Source organism: Calypte anna, chromosome 1 (assembly GCF_003957555.1).
Source record: "Calypte anna isolate BGI_N300 chromosome 1, bCalAnn1_v1.p, whole genome shotgun sequence".
Taxonomy (NCBI): domain Eukaryota; kingdom Metazoa; phylum Chordata; class Aves; order Apodiformes; family Trochilidae; genus Calypte; species Calypte anna.
Genome location: NC_044244.1, coordinates 110,810,301 through 110,826,720, shown reverse-complemented (window position 1 = coordinate 110,826,720; position 16,420 = coordinate 110,810,301). Strand labels below are relative to the sequence as shown.

Genomic DNA, 16,420 nt, shown 5'->3' with positions numbered 1-16,420 from the left:
GACAGAACGGCTTTTATACACACAACATCTGACTGAGAAAATAATTAAGGTGATTGCTGTTGAGGGTGCTTCTAGACTCACCCAGTCCTTCCCTCAGGAAATATCTGATGCTAAAATCCTGCTTTAGTCCTGTTCTTCCTTATATCTAGGTGACATACGCTCATATTTGCTCAATCTAGTTTTACTTTATATTATAAACTGGCCACTACAGAAACATGCTTCTCCTTCACGTTTCTACAGAGGTTTACATATGGGCATTCCAGAACCTTCTACAATGCAATTCATGAGCAAGGGATGCTAACAACAATAAGAAAAATAGCAATAAGATAAATAAGAAAACAAAGAAATAAGAAATAAGGTTGTGCATGCAGCTTTGCAACCCCTTCAGAATACACCACAGAAAAAACATTGCCTAGAAGGGTGTGAATCAATGCATGCACCTCTGCACACAGCAGCATGCTGCTTTATTGATTGGAGTGGAGTTATTGATGATGTGGTTAAGCATACACTTTGCTGGGGATTGACTTGTTCAGATGAAGTGGCATGGGAGAACTCATGTGGCAGTAATAATAGTGTACTGGTTGTTGTGGGACATTACAAGGAAGAGCAATAAGAAAAAAATTAATAGGGGTCAGAATATGATAATCAGCATAATCTATCTGGCATCTGTTAGGGAAAATAATGCATTGTGGTGTGATATGGAAAATAAAAAAGGATAGAGAGCAAGGGGTAGAAAAGGGGAAAAACCCTGCAGACCATCTCAAAGAGCTCTTCTGGCCTTGCTGGCTCTCAGAAAGAGCACTAACCCAGCTAACAGGGCATCCTTACCTCGTTGGGTTCCCACAGCCAGACATCAAAGGTTGGTTTTCGAAGTGCTTCAATGGTCTCCTGGGACAGCATGTACTGCAAAGAGAAAGGCAGGGGGGTTACCTAAGGGTCCTCCAGCCTGGCATGCGACCTGCTACTGGCAGGAGTCTCCTTGGGACTCCCAAGTTTCCATTCACTTTGGGTTTAGCCATATTTCCTAAGGACAAAGCAACTGATCTCTCCCTCTGCTGGCAGGCAGCAAGCCCCTAGCCAGGTCACTGCCCACCCTGGCATCAGCTGGCAGGATGCTGGGCAATGGAGATCCTTACAGAGCAGGGAGGGGGAGGGTTAGGGAGAAAAGGAAAGTGTGATGGATGGGGTTGTGTGTAGATCCAGCACAGGGATATAAAGGGCACGGGGCACAGATCCATCCCTGACTGCAGCCAGGGCAATGGTTCTGCTGCCTGCAGAGCATCAGCTGGATGGTGTGAGGTGTCTAGGATAACAGTGCTAAATTAGCTGGTGGGTATGATATACTTTCAGAGGATGTATGCTCTCATTGAAAATATTTTTTTCAGGAACACTTACATTTTCAAGTTGGTTGTCAGCCTGCAAGACTCAAGTGATTTTTAATCATTACATTCAGAGGCTTAAAACAAAATCAAACTCAAAAGCCAGTTAAAATTTGTATACAAAATGAAAAAAAGGAAAGTGTGAGGGTTAAAGTACCAAGGGAGATCTCAGCTCCACCAATTAATCTTTTCAAGACTCTATCGATCAGAATCTTTCTTGTACACAAAACTCTTGTAGCTGCAATTGGCCCATTTACCAAGGCTGCCTCTAATCATTTTGGGCTTGCTCTACTGAGCAGGTGAATGAAATTTTCTGAGCTAGCTAACTGCTGGTACTTAATCCAAGGAAGAGTAACACTGAAGATTAATTTTTCCTTCTTGAAGAGGTAATGGTTTTTGCATTTGCATATATAATGTGCATTTAATGTGACATTCTGAAAGAAAACTGTGAATTAGCAGTACAGATTTGTTTTTAGATAACAGTGTTGTAATGACATCTTCTGTCATTGTACTCTGTCGGTGTACTCATCACTTGTAGCTTCACTGATATTGGACAAATCAAGCACTTGAGAACTGATAACAAATTTCACAGACCAGTCAAACAGAACCCAAACTCCTAAACCAAACTCCTCTGAGCTTTGGTCTCGGGATAATACAGAAATACAGACTACCAGTTTACTCCAGTCAGTCAGTACTACTCTTTGTAGCGCTTGTTGTTAATCCAAGATCCTAATATCACAGTAGCACATCAAAGGTTGAATTAAGTATTTATCAAGGGGAAAAATCTAGTCTAGAATTTCTACATTTTGTAAAAAGATGTGTTAGAATCAGAAGCACAAACCCTTTGTGTAAAAGTTAATTAAAAGAGATGCTAGGCAGAGCAGAATAAATAGCAAAACCTAAAATTCATTGCTCTGTAAGTCTCTCAAGACAAATACGTAGGGATGCACATCCAGATCAGACACGTGCATTACACCTTACCATGTGCACTTCAGAGTAGCTGAGCCAGCCAACAACTGTCCACTGTTAAAATATGATTTGCACATGTGTGAGCTGGTGTTGTGCCAAGGTGTGAGCTGCTCACTGAGCAGACATAAGCTGGTAGCTTTAAATAATTCCTCTGGGCAAACACTGCTGGTGCTACCTGTGTGCTGCACGGTTTTAAACACATTTGTCACTGTGGATTTGTACTTGCCCAGTAGACATTTTTCTTCAGGCATTACTGTTTTCTCTAGCAAATAAACTAATTCATATTCACAGGGACAATGAATCATTCTGGAGAGAATCCAATGTAGCGTTTTCTCTTTGCCTCCCTAGGTGAAGCATTCCCATAAATTAATTTCTAAATTAAAAAATAATCCATTAGAAAAAAAACAAGCAGAAGCACTATTTTCAATTAGAGTACAATATTATAGGCTATTTTTGATTGTTTGCTATGAATATGGAGAATAAACAAGTACAACTAGACAGAAGAGCTTTAAATGATGATGAATGCAAAATATTCATTAACATTTCAAACACTAATGAGCTTTCAAGCATTAAAGACTACAGAGTATCCAATTCTATGTCACTGCAGATAAGAACAGCTTTTTCTATAAGCTTCCAGGGGTTTTGGATGAGGCCCTGGACTTAGAACAACTAGGAGGTAGATGGCTAGGAAGTCATGCACAGTAAACCAGCACTTGTCAGGATAGCAAGCACATGCTAGGATTCTGGGAAGAGCAAGCATTGAGTGGTACCTTTGGGTAGGTTGGTACATCCCTCCGGGGAGTCAGCCTCTTGTTTTCATCCAAAAAGCTGTACTTGCAGGGACAGTTAGTCCTGAAATGAAATATTTAGCTCTTAACATTGTGGGAACACAAGTGCAGTGCCTTGAAAAATTCCAGAAGTTCTTTGCTCTCTTAGTAGGCATTGCCTGGAGGATTACCACACTCTCCAAACCATCTAATGTGGGGTTACTCAAATGGTTTAAAAGTGTGATCCTCTTTAGGATTCTCTCCCCTTAACACCCCTGCCACCCACTGCCAGTTATCTGCTTTTCCTTCCTCTGGATGTAGAGGGGCCAAGCTGATATTCTTCCCATCTGAGCAGGAGGACCATGATGGTGGGAGGATTACAGCAGTCTTACATCCTCTGCGGAACATCTAGGTTGCTGCATTGCAGTGCAAGAGCATTTTCTTACCTTGCAGCCACAGGGAGCACAATAAAGCTGAGAGCTCTGTGGTATCACCCATGGCAATTGTGATAGTTTAACTCAGCATGTGCTTGCCAGGTTGATAAGCACATGGACTTTAATAATTCTCGTGTGAGGTCGATCTGTTTGCATTTATCCCCTTAGTCCTAACATTTGGATCATCCTTGCTCCTTCTTTCAAGACTACTGCCAAATAAAGCTAAACTAACTCCCTCAAAAGAAGCCAACCAAAGTATTCAATTAACTTCATTTATCTGTTTTACAGTTGTTTCACTTGTTCCATATTGCATGTCTTTTTAGTGCTTCTCTTCTCTGTTGGGAATTTATCTAGGTCTCTTTTCTCCTCTTAACACTGATATCTGCTGTAATTTCTGATAGTGTTGCCTGAATCCTATGAAAGTTTTGCCATTTTATAATTCATGGAGGTCAGCTGGCTTTAACTAGCTGCCTTTTCCTGTCCTGTTTAAGGAGACTTTCTGCTGATGAAAAATTCTCTTAATAGTTTCTAAAGCTGTTTCCTCAAGACTCCATTGTGAAGGGTATTAGGATGATAAAAATAGAGATTGGGGCATTCCTTGCCCTAATTGGAGCTGAATGTTAGGGTTAGATGGGGGTCAGCCAACTAGCCATAATTTCCAGCTGTAGTAAAGTACTGAAGTCTTCATTCTACTGTGCTGGGTAACACACCAGAGCCAGGATGCATCAGACCTTTACAAATGTAAAACTCTATCTGCATATGATCATTATTTTAAATGACACTATAATGTTATTAGCATCTGCCAGTGGTGAGTATAAAAAGCAGACTAGCAAAAAAAAAAAAAAAAACAAACCCCAAACAAAAACCAAAAACTATTTGGAGGATTCAAGTGGGGCTGCTTTGCTCTTCTAAAAAGGAGAGATGCACAATTCACTGTGTGTGATGACTTTTATAAACCTAGCTGTTCATCCTTGCTCTGTCATTTGGTAATGTAACAGCAAATATAGCAACATGTAAACATGCAAGAATACAGCTGTGTACTCTGGGATACCATTGAAGGAATATATGCACCCACATATCTATATATTTTTTTTAAACTTAGATGTGATCTCTAATTGCAGCTGTAACACATTATCCAGAAAGTGCCACTGCACAAGTGATGACAAGCCTAAAGAGGAGCAAAACCTTTTCCACTTGTCCTGGGATGCCTCTGTCCCCCTCCCCCCAGCATGCACATGTCTCATGCCTGTGGGAGAGATTTTGTTCAGCCACTCTCTGGCAAAGCACCTTGGGGTTGGGGTCACTGTGGGACAGCGGCATTGTTCCTGTGGAGTCATGGTCATTTGGCAATAAGGAAACACTGCTCATTCCTCAGCAGGTCCCCATGGGGTCCCTCTTAATAAGCCAGCTACTAAGGAGCATCCTTTCCTCACTCTTATAGCAAAAGGAGGTGACTCATAAGCACCTCAGGTTATAGGCTGAACTTGGTCTGCTGCTTTGAGACCCAAGCTCTTGGGGTACAGATAAACACAAGAAGAATTTTGTGCAAGGAGGAGGAGATTTTGTACAGCTAGGAGGAGGAAGACCCAGCTTAAGGCAACAAGAAGAGCTGTGAAATGTTGCTGCCACATTGATACGGCACAAACTGATGCTGAGCACAGAAAATGAGGCTCCTGCTTCAGTGAAGGCAGCTGAAAGCAACTAGACTGGGCATCTGTGTCCAGCACTGCTTGCTGCTGAGCACTGCACCAGTTTTTACCCCAGCTTTCCAGCATCATGCTCCATGCTGTTCTCTGGCTTTTGCTGGCTGTCACATCTCACCACAAGCCTTTGGTGAAGACTACACCTCAGCTGGAGCACTAGGAGACATAGCACTCCCCATTCTTGTTTTTCTTGTTAACAGACTGCTGTTTATAGTACAAAATATAGATTGTAAGGTGACAAGATCTGGGAGAGGAATGAGTCATGATTGGGACAGTCTTGTATTTCCTGCTGTGTGGGGAGGGAATGGGAGAAACATGAAGGTGCCATAACTCCTTTGCCTTGGTTTTAATTCCTTATCTGCCTGTGTGCCACTATGCTCATAAATGCAGCTTTTCCAGCTCCCTATAACTCTTGAGGAAAAATACAGGCACATGCACGGGCACACACGTTGTTCATATCACACCCAGCACAAATCAGCATAAACAGTTTTGAGTTTCCTCTCAATCCAAGCTCTAATTTTTATAATGAAATTTCCTCATATGCCTGTGCAATAAATTATGCAAATCAAAGGGCAAACTGCAGCCTATCCTACTGGCATAAACCTGGAGCAGATCTGAGGTTAATAACATTACTCTGCGTTTATGCTACTTTGACAGCTGAATTTTGCCTTAGACTTAATAGAAATGTATTAATGCTGTGCCTTCTGACACATCTGGATGGCAAAATTTGTAAAAGTGAGAGATTATAAAGCCTAATTCTCTTAGCTGGTCTCCCGTTGCCCTCAATAGGAAACCTTGATTAAAGGTCAGAGAATTTGACCCCAAATGAAGAAAAAGAGAGAAGCTGTTCAGACAGCATAGTTACATTTGCTGAGAAAAATCCCCTTCACCCATGCTTGGAGCAACACGGTCTACCCTTCTTCAGCAGCCTTCCCAGAAGTATCTGTAATCTCACAATGATTTGTTTTTCCCAGTGGGGTATTTCAGTGACACAGGGGCAGACTTTCCAGCTGAGACCCTATACCATACAAAATGCAATTTTTCCTTCTGTTGTTTTAATTACACCAAACCAAACTTCACAGTCAGAGTGAGCCCTTGAATTAGAAAGTAGATTCCCAAATTCTTCTCGAATGTTCAATTGTTGTTTTATAATAGCGGGAGATCATAATTAGAAGAGCTGCTAAGTATTTATTTGATATTTTCCCAGAGTATATATGAGCTGATTTGAACATAGGCTGGTTCCCAACCAAATGCCTCACTATGCATAAGTTCCTATTCCCTCTCTCCAAGTAAATCTGGATGAAGAATTCCCATTCTGTATGGCGAAAAATAACTCTGTTGCAAGACCTTTTCCTCTGTTCCCATGGCCCGATCTGTTTGAACTGATGAATGGCTATACTTCTTCAAATGTTAAACTAAAGCCACTGTCCTTAATGGCTACTGGTTTCCTTGCTCCTCTAAAACCCAGAAGTTAACTCGATTCTGCAGAAAACAGATGCTTATTTCCTTGCCTATATCCAGAGCAGGACTTACCTGCTGCTTCTTGCTGCCATTTCCTCCCTCATCTTTTTAATGTCGCTCTTGCATTTCTCAATCTCCACTACTTTCAGGCCTTCCACTGTCAACAAAGGAAAACAACAGGGGTGTTACCATGGCAAAAGACAAGGATCCTGTTTCACAATTGTGCAGAATTTCAAAGGGATTTAAGAGTGGGGTTATCCAGTGAGCCAGCAAGCTCTTACAGTCTGCCCCAGTTCTCACATAGGCAGGGGCTGCCAAAGCTGTATATCTTGTAAACCCATAGGAACTATCTGCTGCCAACTTTAGATCATAGCTACAGTATTTTAATGCACAGAATGGCCATAACGTCTCTACGATTGTTAGCAGCAGTCAGCTGTTCCGGTGCCTTCACTTCTCTGATGTAGAGCACGAATCAAAGGAAATCCTGAGCAAAAAAAAAAAAAGAACCCTACCATGATGGGATGATAAATGCAGCTAGCCAAACACGTCGCAGCAGGATTAGAATTCCCATTAAGATAAAAGGTTTTAATTTGAAAGTTCATGCAGAGCATTAAGGAGTGCTAGAGGCATTGCTAGATACAGAGAAACCAAAGTGCAAATGCAGGAGAGAGAGAATGTTGAAAAGTTTTGATCTAATGATTGATTTCTTTTTTTTTTTTTTTTTTTTTTTTTTTTAGGTATTGAAGACCTGTCACTTCTTTTTGCTGATCAATTTTGTAATCAATTTTGTAATCAAGAGTTATTTATGCATGGGGCACAAAAAATCCTATATTCCCCTTCTGTTGAGAGCCACAAGGCAAAAGGTTTGATTGCCTTTTGATGCAGCAATGCACTTCATTCCACATAGCCATGAGAACCTAATGCAGCACAATATAAGAATATCTCCCTTTTCTTTCCCTCTCATTGAACTATCAGAATGCTCAAGGACATAATACAGCACCATTTATTAAGTACATGTCATTCACATGCAATCATTTCACAGCTCATTTGTTTACTGAATTCACTGTTTGCACCAACAAGCTGTGGTTCACAAGCTGTAGTTCAGGGAACTCAAGGGAATGTGCAATTGTACTATCAGTATTCAGTCACTTTCTTAGAAAATAATAGTCAAACACTTATCTAGAGGGTAGCATGTAAGTGATAAAGAGCTGCTTTGGAAGCAGCTTTGCACAACCCATTACATACGCAGAGACCTCAGTTTTGTTTCCTTTGTACTAGTAACAACAAAGGATGATGTTGGAACTTGAAAAAAAGAAAAACAAAGATGTATATGAATTGAGCCAAAAATTACACATATTAGGAGAGAAAAGGGAAAGGGTTTTGATTTATGCTTGATTATAGGGACAAGGGAAAGGGTTTTGATTTATGCTTGATTATAGGGATACCCTCCACTTTAAAACCCCATTTCCAGATTAATGTTTTTTGTCTAACATTGTTACAAGCAATCTCTCTGGGGCATCATGATGTGCTGATACAAGCAAGATGCTCTCCTGCTTTTTCAATATCTTCAGGCAGGACATCTGCCTGAACTTTTTTTGGTACTCATTCAATTGTCCATGATCAGCTGCAGCTGACGGGCAGGCCCCACGCTGCTCTGTACCATTCTGGTGTGTATTCATTGGAGAAAAGTTTGTGGATAGCCCATGTGCCAAACTGCCTAAATGGTGGCTGTTGTCTATTTGAAGCAATGGGAGCAAATTAGAGGTATCAAAAGACTGCAAGGAAGGAGTGATAGTGCAAAATGGCAGCCCCAAGCATTTTTTTATATTGCATCTCTTAAGTTTTCTTCCAAAACCTCTCCAGGGGGCCAGAGAATTTACATAATTATTTTCTTAAGGTAGATGTGAGATGCTTACAAATTGTAGAAGGTTTTTGCCAGCTTCCTTATTCATGTTGAGGCTGCTGTGGGAATGTTGTAGCAGAGTAAGTCAAGACATGGGACAAAGCATTTCCACTGCTTACCCTGCATGTAAGCATTTTCCAAGGGAAAGTCATAAGTTTAGATGGGACTTAAAAATCAGTTAGAAGATTTGGCTCCTTGAAAAGACATCTCTGTGAAGCAGTCTCTAGAGAATAATGGGAAGGAAACTGAGAATTTTTTATGTGAGGTGCAGCTGTAGTGCTGTCACAAGCACTTATCCCCACACACACGCCCCTCTGGGGAATAAAGCCTGGAGATCACATGTGAAAGTGGTGGAAAAGGGATCTCCGAAGGAGGTAGTAGAAAACTCAATACAAAAGCACAATTCTTTTCACGTTTGGCTTGCAAATGATAAATGGCCTTGTCATGCACTGATTAAAGGCCCATTATATAATTCTGCAGCAAGAAATACTTTCTGAGAAGACCCCGTGCTGCCTAAAGAAATCCTTGGGCTGAATCCAGCACTGAAACATGGCTCTTAAAGCAACCTCTGGGACTCCAGCTTGAGCACGGAGGCTGGGCACTCTTCTTTCTCTCCCAGTCTTGCTTTTTAAACATGGATGCCTGGGATTATTTTAAAACATTGCAGATTTGCCTCTGTGTCAAATTCTGGAAGTCCAATTTCAAGCAGATGGGTTCACTTGCAGTCAGGCAACCCAGGGAGCTCATTCCCACAGGCTGAGGCTGCTGGAAGCAGGATGACAAGCGCTGAGGCAGAATGTCAGCAGATTGCTATGCCTGCTGCTACTTCCATCCCTAGCCAGACCCCCTTGCAGAGGGGATTTCTCCTCTGGGCACCAGTGAATTCAGTCCACCTGCACGGTGTGGCAGCTCTCTTGTGGGCTGGTTCCCTAAACCAGCCATGAAGTGCTAGGGAGTGTGACTGCACGACTCTTCCCAGTTGGCAGAGGCGTTCAGACCTTCATCATCTTCCTCCACTGCCACAGGCTGCGGGCACTCAAAGGCATCATTTCTGCAGGGTGCAGTCTCAGGGGTCACTGGGGAGACCCAGCGGCCAAAAGCATCCCCAAGCTGGCTGGAAGAGTTTCTCATCAGGGATACCAAGGAGACTGGAAGACACTCAGGAATGCTTGCCTCATTTGCTCCAGTCCTGAGGACTGGCATTGGCCAAAAGTCTCAGAGAAAATGCAGTGTGACTGAGATAATTTTTTTTCTTCTCCTTTTCTTTCTTTTGGACAAAAGAATAAATTAACCAAGCCTTGAGTAAACTGCACCCAAGCAGACCAGGAGGGATTGCTATTAAGACTCCTTGTGGAGGTCTGTACTGGGGGAAAGCACACTGTAGGTTGCCCCCTCCATGGATGTTGCCAGAGGGCTCTCACCGCACTGGGAACCTGCACTGGGGTAGCCTCAGGGAGAGGTTCCCCTACAGCTGCTTTTTGAATAAGGACATTTTTTCCTCTCCCTGCTGACAAAGACATCAGTAGCACTCAGCAGCTGCAGGGTCAAGGTAGCTTCTGGTCAAGGGAAATTTCAAGAAAACAAGTTCTTCCATGAACCCATGAACCAAGAACCAAAAACCTTTTTTTTCTTTACTTTTTTTTTTTTTCCCCAGCCAGCTGTAGTGAGAAAATTTTCTCTGCAGCTGTAGTGCTGGGGGAAACTCTACTCACTCCTGCTGCCGTGTATCAGGTGTGTCAGTGAGGATTTGGCCTTTGGTTTCAAAGTGATGCTGGGTGTGACCATACCTTATTCTTACCCCTCCCCTTGGACTGCATAATACACTGACAACAAATCAGGTGCTGCGTGAGGGGAAAAAAAAAGAAAAAGGAAAAAAACCCAAACAAACAAAAAACCCAACCCAAGAAAACAAAACCGAGAGCAAAGGAGCAATCTGACCACACGAACTTGGTTGTGCAATAACTGGAAGTGCCTGTGAGGGAGGAAATGGCAGCTGCCCAGTGCTCTGCCAGGCAATATGGGCAGGGAGGGGTGAAGCCCTGTGTTTGCAGCCCAGAAGTTACTGCCTGGTGAGACAGAGAGACGTGGGCCAGCAAGATGTGAGACAGTGGGCACAGGGTGGGGGGCTCAGCTGGGTGCAGGGGGGCCGAGAGAGAAACTGGGTCTGGGACATGGCATGGAGGGTAGGCTGGGGGGGCTTGGAGGTGAGGATGGGGAGGTGGGTGGTAGAGACCCTGAGCTGTGGGGATGCAGCAGGAGGAGGACATGAGCCCCAGGCTCAAAGCTTGGTGGAGGGATCAATGGCCCCTTACTGGGGAGACTGGGAGGTGCCTGCAATGCCAGGCATCCTTCCCCAGCACTGCCCCTCCAGTGGGTGCCACCATGGCCTCCTACCTTCCCCATGCCTTGTCCTGGGCTGCTCCCTGACCTTCCGGGCTCAAGACCAGGCAAATGACAAGCAATTGGAGAAAGCAGAGGAGCAGGATAGAGCAGGGGTAAGGTGAGGGTGGTGAGGCAAGGGGGTGTTCTGAGACACCGGTTCCCAGTGTGATGCTGAAAGAAAGGAACACTCACATTCAACCTTTTTCTCCAGCATTGCCAAGTGATTTGCTACTTCCGTTTTCAGCTCGTTGATTTTAAAAACCCTGAAAAGAAAATCCTCATGTATTAATGGTATACACTTAGTGCCTTGCCTACCAAGGACTTTTGCAACAAATGTGTGTATTTTTCAGAGGATTTATGCGTCCAGCCACAGTTGCCATAAGGACACAAAAAATTACCATGGAAATGCAAAAATTTGGGCAGAAAATACACCCTTGCTTCATTTTCAGAATAATTAAGCACAAATGATTTTTTTATGACCCTGGTAATGTACTGTGGCTCTGTAACACTTCATTACCCCTCCTCTCAGTAGTGACTTGTTATTGTACCCCCCAGGGAGGCAGAGTTAAATTGATAATGCTTTGCCTAACAGCAGCATCTCAGCGTCTGTGCTCTCTGAAGCCCTCCTCCCTCTGAGTTACACTGCTGATTTGCTGACCTGTGGTGGGGTTGATCTATATCTTACTGAGAGCAGCTAGAACAAACTAAGCAGCTGTACAGGTGATGAGAAATCCTCTTGGACAAGGCACATGTTTGGGTGGTAAAGGAAAAAAATGAAACAAATCAGATGATTTGGCTGTTCAAAGAAGAAGTGTTTCTTTTGCTTCCAAAGGGGGCAGGAGGACAGTAAGAACATTTTTATTTGCTGCTTGTTCTGCTTTTTCGATCAAAGATAATTGCCAAAATAGTTTTTTGTTTAGGCTACTATATTGTTGTCAGCAGGAAATAACGTGTACTGGGACTAAATTTGTCAGGAAGAGTGGGGTTTGAAAGAGAAATTAAACTCCCTCTGCCTCCTGTGAAAACTTTGCTTTGAGTTGATAAAAGAAATATTTTAAATTAAGAATAGTGTTCAGCTTCTTACCTTGAGAACTGCTCAGCAATCTGTCCCAGTAAATTCTGGAACAATTCTTCTTTCTCTGAAAGAAACAGAAGGGAGATGTAACAAAAAATGACAGAGGCAAGAAGATACCCTCAGCTCCCCTGTAAAATGGCATGCCCAGAATTCCAGCTTCGATAGTGAGGCATTTAGCCAAAAAGTTGTTCTGGTCCTTTGAACAGCGACAGCATTTGGGAATGATTCCTCGTCTCACTTGCCTTCCTCTGCCTGCAGATTACAGTTAAGATTTCTCAGGTTTTTTGTTGGTTTTTTTTTCGGGGGGGAGGCACGGGGGAGTGCTAGGCAACTTGTTTTAATGGTACCTTGCAGCACCTTCTGGAAAGGAGAACCCTTTCACATTTCTTGGGTAGGACACCCAGAATAACCATCTGCTTTTGGAAGGTCTGGCTCAAAAGAACTGCCTCTACACCATCACACGTGGTGCCAGAATGCCCATAGAAAACAGAAGAGCTTATAAACACAAGAAAACTTGCCTTTTGGATTAACACTGGGACATTAGACTGGAGACCAATTTTTTCTGTTCAAATTCATAAGAATCACACTGCTCTGCATAAAATTCCAGCAAACATGAGATGCCAAAAGACTGTCCTTGCAGAATGAGGTCCGCCCTTCCTGGTTCCTGGGACAGACACAGCAGAGCACAAGTTTCCCAACCCCTTTTTTCCTTGAGAACATAACTTGGACTGAGCTGCTTTAGGGATCCCCTGAGGATCCCATCACTGCATGAACTGCTGTGTCTGTGGTTGCTTTGGGAGCACTCATTCTGCTGGCTCCCTGCCTTTCACTGCCAACTCCAGCATTCTGGCACTTCACACTGGCTTGGGAAAGTGAGCATGGTAAAGCCCCATTCCTATCCTAAGACCACCACAGGAGTGCAGTCATTAACACAAGGAAAAGGAAACAAGTCCTTAGAACACGACTCTGGATTTCGAGGGACAGTACACTTCAGCAAGTCAGAAGTATGACAGCAATGTTATCCCATCTTTCAGTCTGTCCACACTATATTCACACAGACATGGGAAGAAGCGTAAATCACCCTTGCTGAGCTGTGAGTTGCTGCTTTGAGATTTCTCCCACTTCCTCCTACCAGCTTATTTAAACTGTACTGTGCTGTGTTCATTTTCATGCCTTAAAGGTGGATGTATCCTTGGTATCTCCTGCTCCAGGAGCAGAAACATTGCACGCTCTCATATAGAACCCACAGATTAAAGAACACCCGCTTACCCCAGGCATAGAAATACCCCAGTGGCATTTCTGAAACTACTTCTTGCCCTTGCTTGAGGGAGAGTGATGCCTTATGAGTGCAATCAACCAGACAAAGCACATCGGACAGAAATACAGCCCAGCATTTACAATGCATTTCTAAATAATAGCTCTGTACCTGTTGAAAAGATTTGCAGTTCCTCAGGTATTAAGAGATGTCAGAAATACTTGCCAAGAGCATTCACTTTCCTGGCCAAAACAATATTACCTCTGTGGCTCTAAACTGGAGCAAGCACTCTGTGCTCTGAAAGTCTCAGATCTAATTCCCTCTTTTTTTTTTTTTTTTTTTTTTTTTTTTTCCCTGCGATCTGACTCCCAGCGGTACGGATAGCAGAGCAAATACAGAGATAATTTCACAAAAACCCATTTTAAAGTTTTCTCACAAAACCCATTTGAAAACCCAAGCACTCAAACGTAGCAAACGGAGTCTTATTTAAGAGAGGAGAGCTTACCGTAGGCAGCACCTGGGATGGCACCCAAATCCAACAGTGAGAATGAGCAGAGAAGCCCGTGTCCTCTCACTTCGATGCAGCTCAGCCCTCTGACAGTGGCTGTAGCATGCCAGAGACTGACAAGTTCCCTATGCACACTGTTCCAGTAAAAAATAAATAAATCTTACTTTCACTCCCTCCCCCTGTCAAAACTCACTCGGAGCATTAGGACATTCTCATCCAGGGAACAGTCAGCTGCAATCTGATGTTTATGGATGTAATAAAAGACTTTCAAAACGAAGATGTATGTTTTTATAACCCTAGGGTGCAGTAAAGATATATGACTAAGAGTGGCAGTTTGTCTCATCTTAAAGAGACAAAGATCTATTTCTTTGCCCTGTTCCTTTCTGAGGGGAAGACCTCTGGTAACCCCTGATTCTGAAGAAAAGGCGACATCGTGCCAACATAATTAAATCCTGCTTGCCCATTCCTTTGTAGAACAGGAAGGTTACGTGTCCTTTTACACTCTGTTACCCTCTGCCTTCTCTGTGTTTTTTTATACCTCAGCACAGGGCTGACACCCCAGGTCCAAGCAGCTCTTTTTCCCTCCGTTGTTTCGTTTGTTTTCTTGCGATGCTCCCTGGGAAAAGGAAATCTTACTGCATGCAGCGTGGGCAGATGCAACCTCTGTCCCTCACTGAGGGTCGCCTGCTCCTGCCTGGCAACCCCAAAGCCTCCAGCAACTCCTTTCTCGGCTTCCCCTCCTCCTCCCCAGCCACCAGCACCATGAAATGTGCAACATTTGCAAACGCAGGTGTTCAGCAAGTCAGATTTTTGCACGCTACACGAGGCATTTTAGATGAAAATCAGAAAAAAACCCTCCAGAAGAAGCTGCCAGCTCAAGCTTCTTCCTTGGGCTTCCCATGGCTCATTCCTAAGGCTCGTTCCCAAGCTCGCCGCAGGCACAGGGACTTCGGCTCCTTGCCTGCTGGCCCGCTGCTGAGCTCAGCAGAGAACTTGGCCAGAGCATCACAGAGCCAGGAGCCACTTTGCCCTCCCTCCTGGCAGCTCCATCTCCAGCAGGTCTGGACAGAAAGCAGGTGTGGGGCAATACGGCAGCAGCACTTTTTCTTGTGGCTCCCGCCGGGGCCGGATTGGAGTGCTGGCAGTGAGCTCGGACCTTCCCTGCCAAAAGGGGACTAGGAACATGCATCTCAGGTTACACGTGGCATCGACACAGATGGCTTATAACCCACTGGCATATACCCTCAGCTTCACACCGTCCTGCTTGGCAGGGACTCTTCCTCTCCCAGTTAACACGCCGGGATCGCAGAGCCGGCTCCATTCTCCCGTCCCCTCCCCCCTCCCTCCCACCCTCCCTCCCCAGCTCCCCTCGCCATCCTGCCAACCTCAACGAGATGCAAGCGGGGAGCACATGGGGTTGTGGGGGTGGGCTGGTTGATTTTTTTTCCCTCCGTCTTTTCTGCTGTGGCCAAGGAAGGCTGCAAGGACGTGGGCGCCTGCCTTTTCCTGCCAGCGTCAGGCTGGCAAATTCCTGCCACAAGGTCTCTTTATCACGTGTACCTCTGCCTCTGGCTCTGGCTCCCGTCTGTATTTCCCTTTCAGCAGCTTGTTTGGATCTGGGCAGTCGGAGGAATTTGAAAAACAAACAGCCAGGTGGACAAAAGCCTTAGGAAGGGGTGTGCTTCAAGTCCAAGCCCACGCCTGTGAATCACGCCATAGCCAGGGCCAAATTTTCTTGACAGCTCAGGTTAATCTCGGCTACTGAATGCAAGTCCCTGCTTATGTGAGTAATTCTGAGGCAGCTGAGAGTTGCCCCCATCCTGATGCACGTGTCCACGTGGGATGCGTGTAAGGAGTAGCAAGCAGGAGGGGCTTTTTCTCTCAGCCTCTCCCTTTTGCCTCTTGCCTGAGCTGTGAGCATGAATACGCCACTGAAAGGAGAACAGGGATATCCCAGAGTAAGATGACTGATGATACACAGTGACTGTCCCCCAGTCTCAGCCCACCCAAGCAGCTCTGACACTGTCAGGGTTCCCCGGTGCGGAAGCTGCTGAGCAAGCTCAGCCTGTGTGATGGCCTCCATCCCTACTGGGTCCTTATCTCTTTGGATTTCCTTGCTCATTTCACCAGGGATGCTTGCACTGAAGGACCCGCCAGAACAAGCTAGAGACAGACGTGCAGAGACAGCTGGTGCTGAGCTTGGCGTGTGCCATGCTCCTTTATCTCACATCCCTGGTGAGATCTTTAAGGCCTCGCTCAGCTAACTGTGTGCTTTGCTGCTCTAACTTTGGAGCAGTAGAAAAATCCTGCAGATTTGGACTGCAGTGGCTCAGGCTCACTTGAGCTCTACAATAGCTCCATTCTCTGCACTATCAAAAACGTAACAGACTTCAATTTTGTTTCCCAAGAGTGTCCTGCTGGTAGGATTTGTTCATTTAATTGGCATCCCCAGCAATATTGCAGAGTGCCTGAACCCTTCTAACTACAGTCACAACACAGGAATGGGTCTGTGACCTTCGATCCTGTTCCACTGCAAGGATGCAGACCATAACCTTTCCAGGAGAGAGAAGATGCCTTGGGCAAG

The 16,420-nt window shown here is 44.5% G+C and overlaps 1 protein-coding gene across 4 annotated transcripts in view; it reads right to left on the bottom strand.

The window, feature by feature from the left end:
- Positions 1 to 16,420, bottom strand: part of PDE9A (phosphodiesterase 9A) — a 48,930-nt gene that overhangs the window by 14,632 nt on the left and 17,878 nt on the right. The window contains exons 1-7 of one of the 4 annotated variants that reach the window (XM_030459810.1): positions 15,222 to 15,390; positions 13,834 to 13,970; positions 12,083 to 12,137; positions 11,191 to 11,261; positions 6,786 to 6,870; positions 3,119 to 3,200; positions 829 to 903 (exon numbers count right to left, since the gene is read on the bottom strand). In XM_030459810.1, coding sequence (XP_030315670.1) covers positions 829 to 903; positions 3,119 to 3,200; positions 6,786 to 6,870; positions 11,191 to 11,212 — 264 coding nt within the window. In that variant the 5' untranslated portion in view covers positions 11,213 to 11,261; positions 12,083 to 12,137; positions 13,834 to 13,970; positions 15,222 to 15,390. Of the gene's footprint in view, positions 1 to 828; positions 904 to 3,118; positions 3,201 to 6,785; positions 6,871 to 11,190; positions 11,262 to 12,082; positions 12,138 to 13,833; positions 13,971 to 15,221; positions 15,391 to 16,420 lie in introns of those variants that run through there. The other 3 variants (XM_030459791.1, XM_008497217.2, XM_030459801.1) reach the window with 3 other exon arrangements.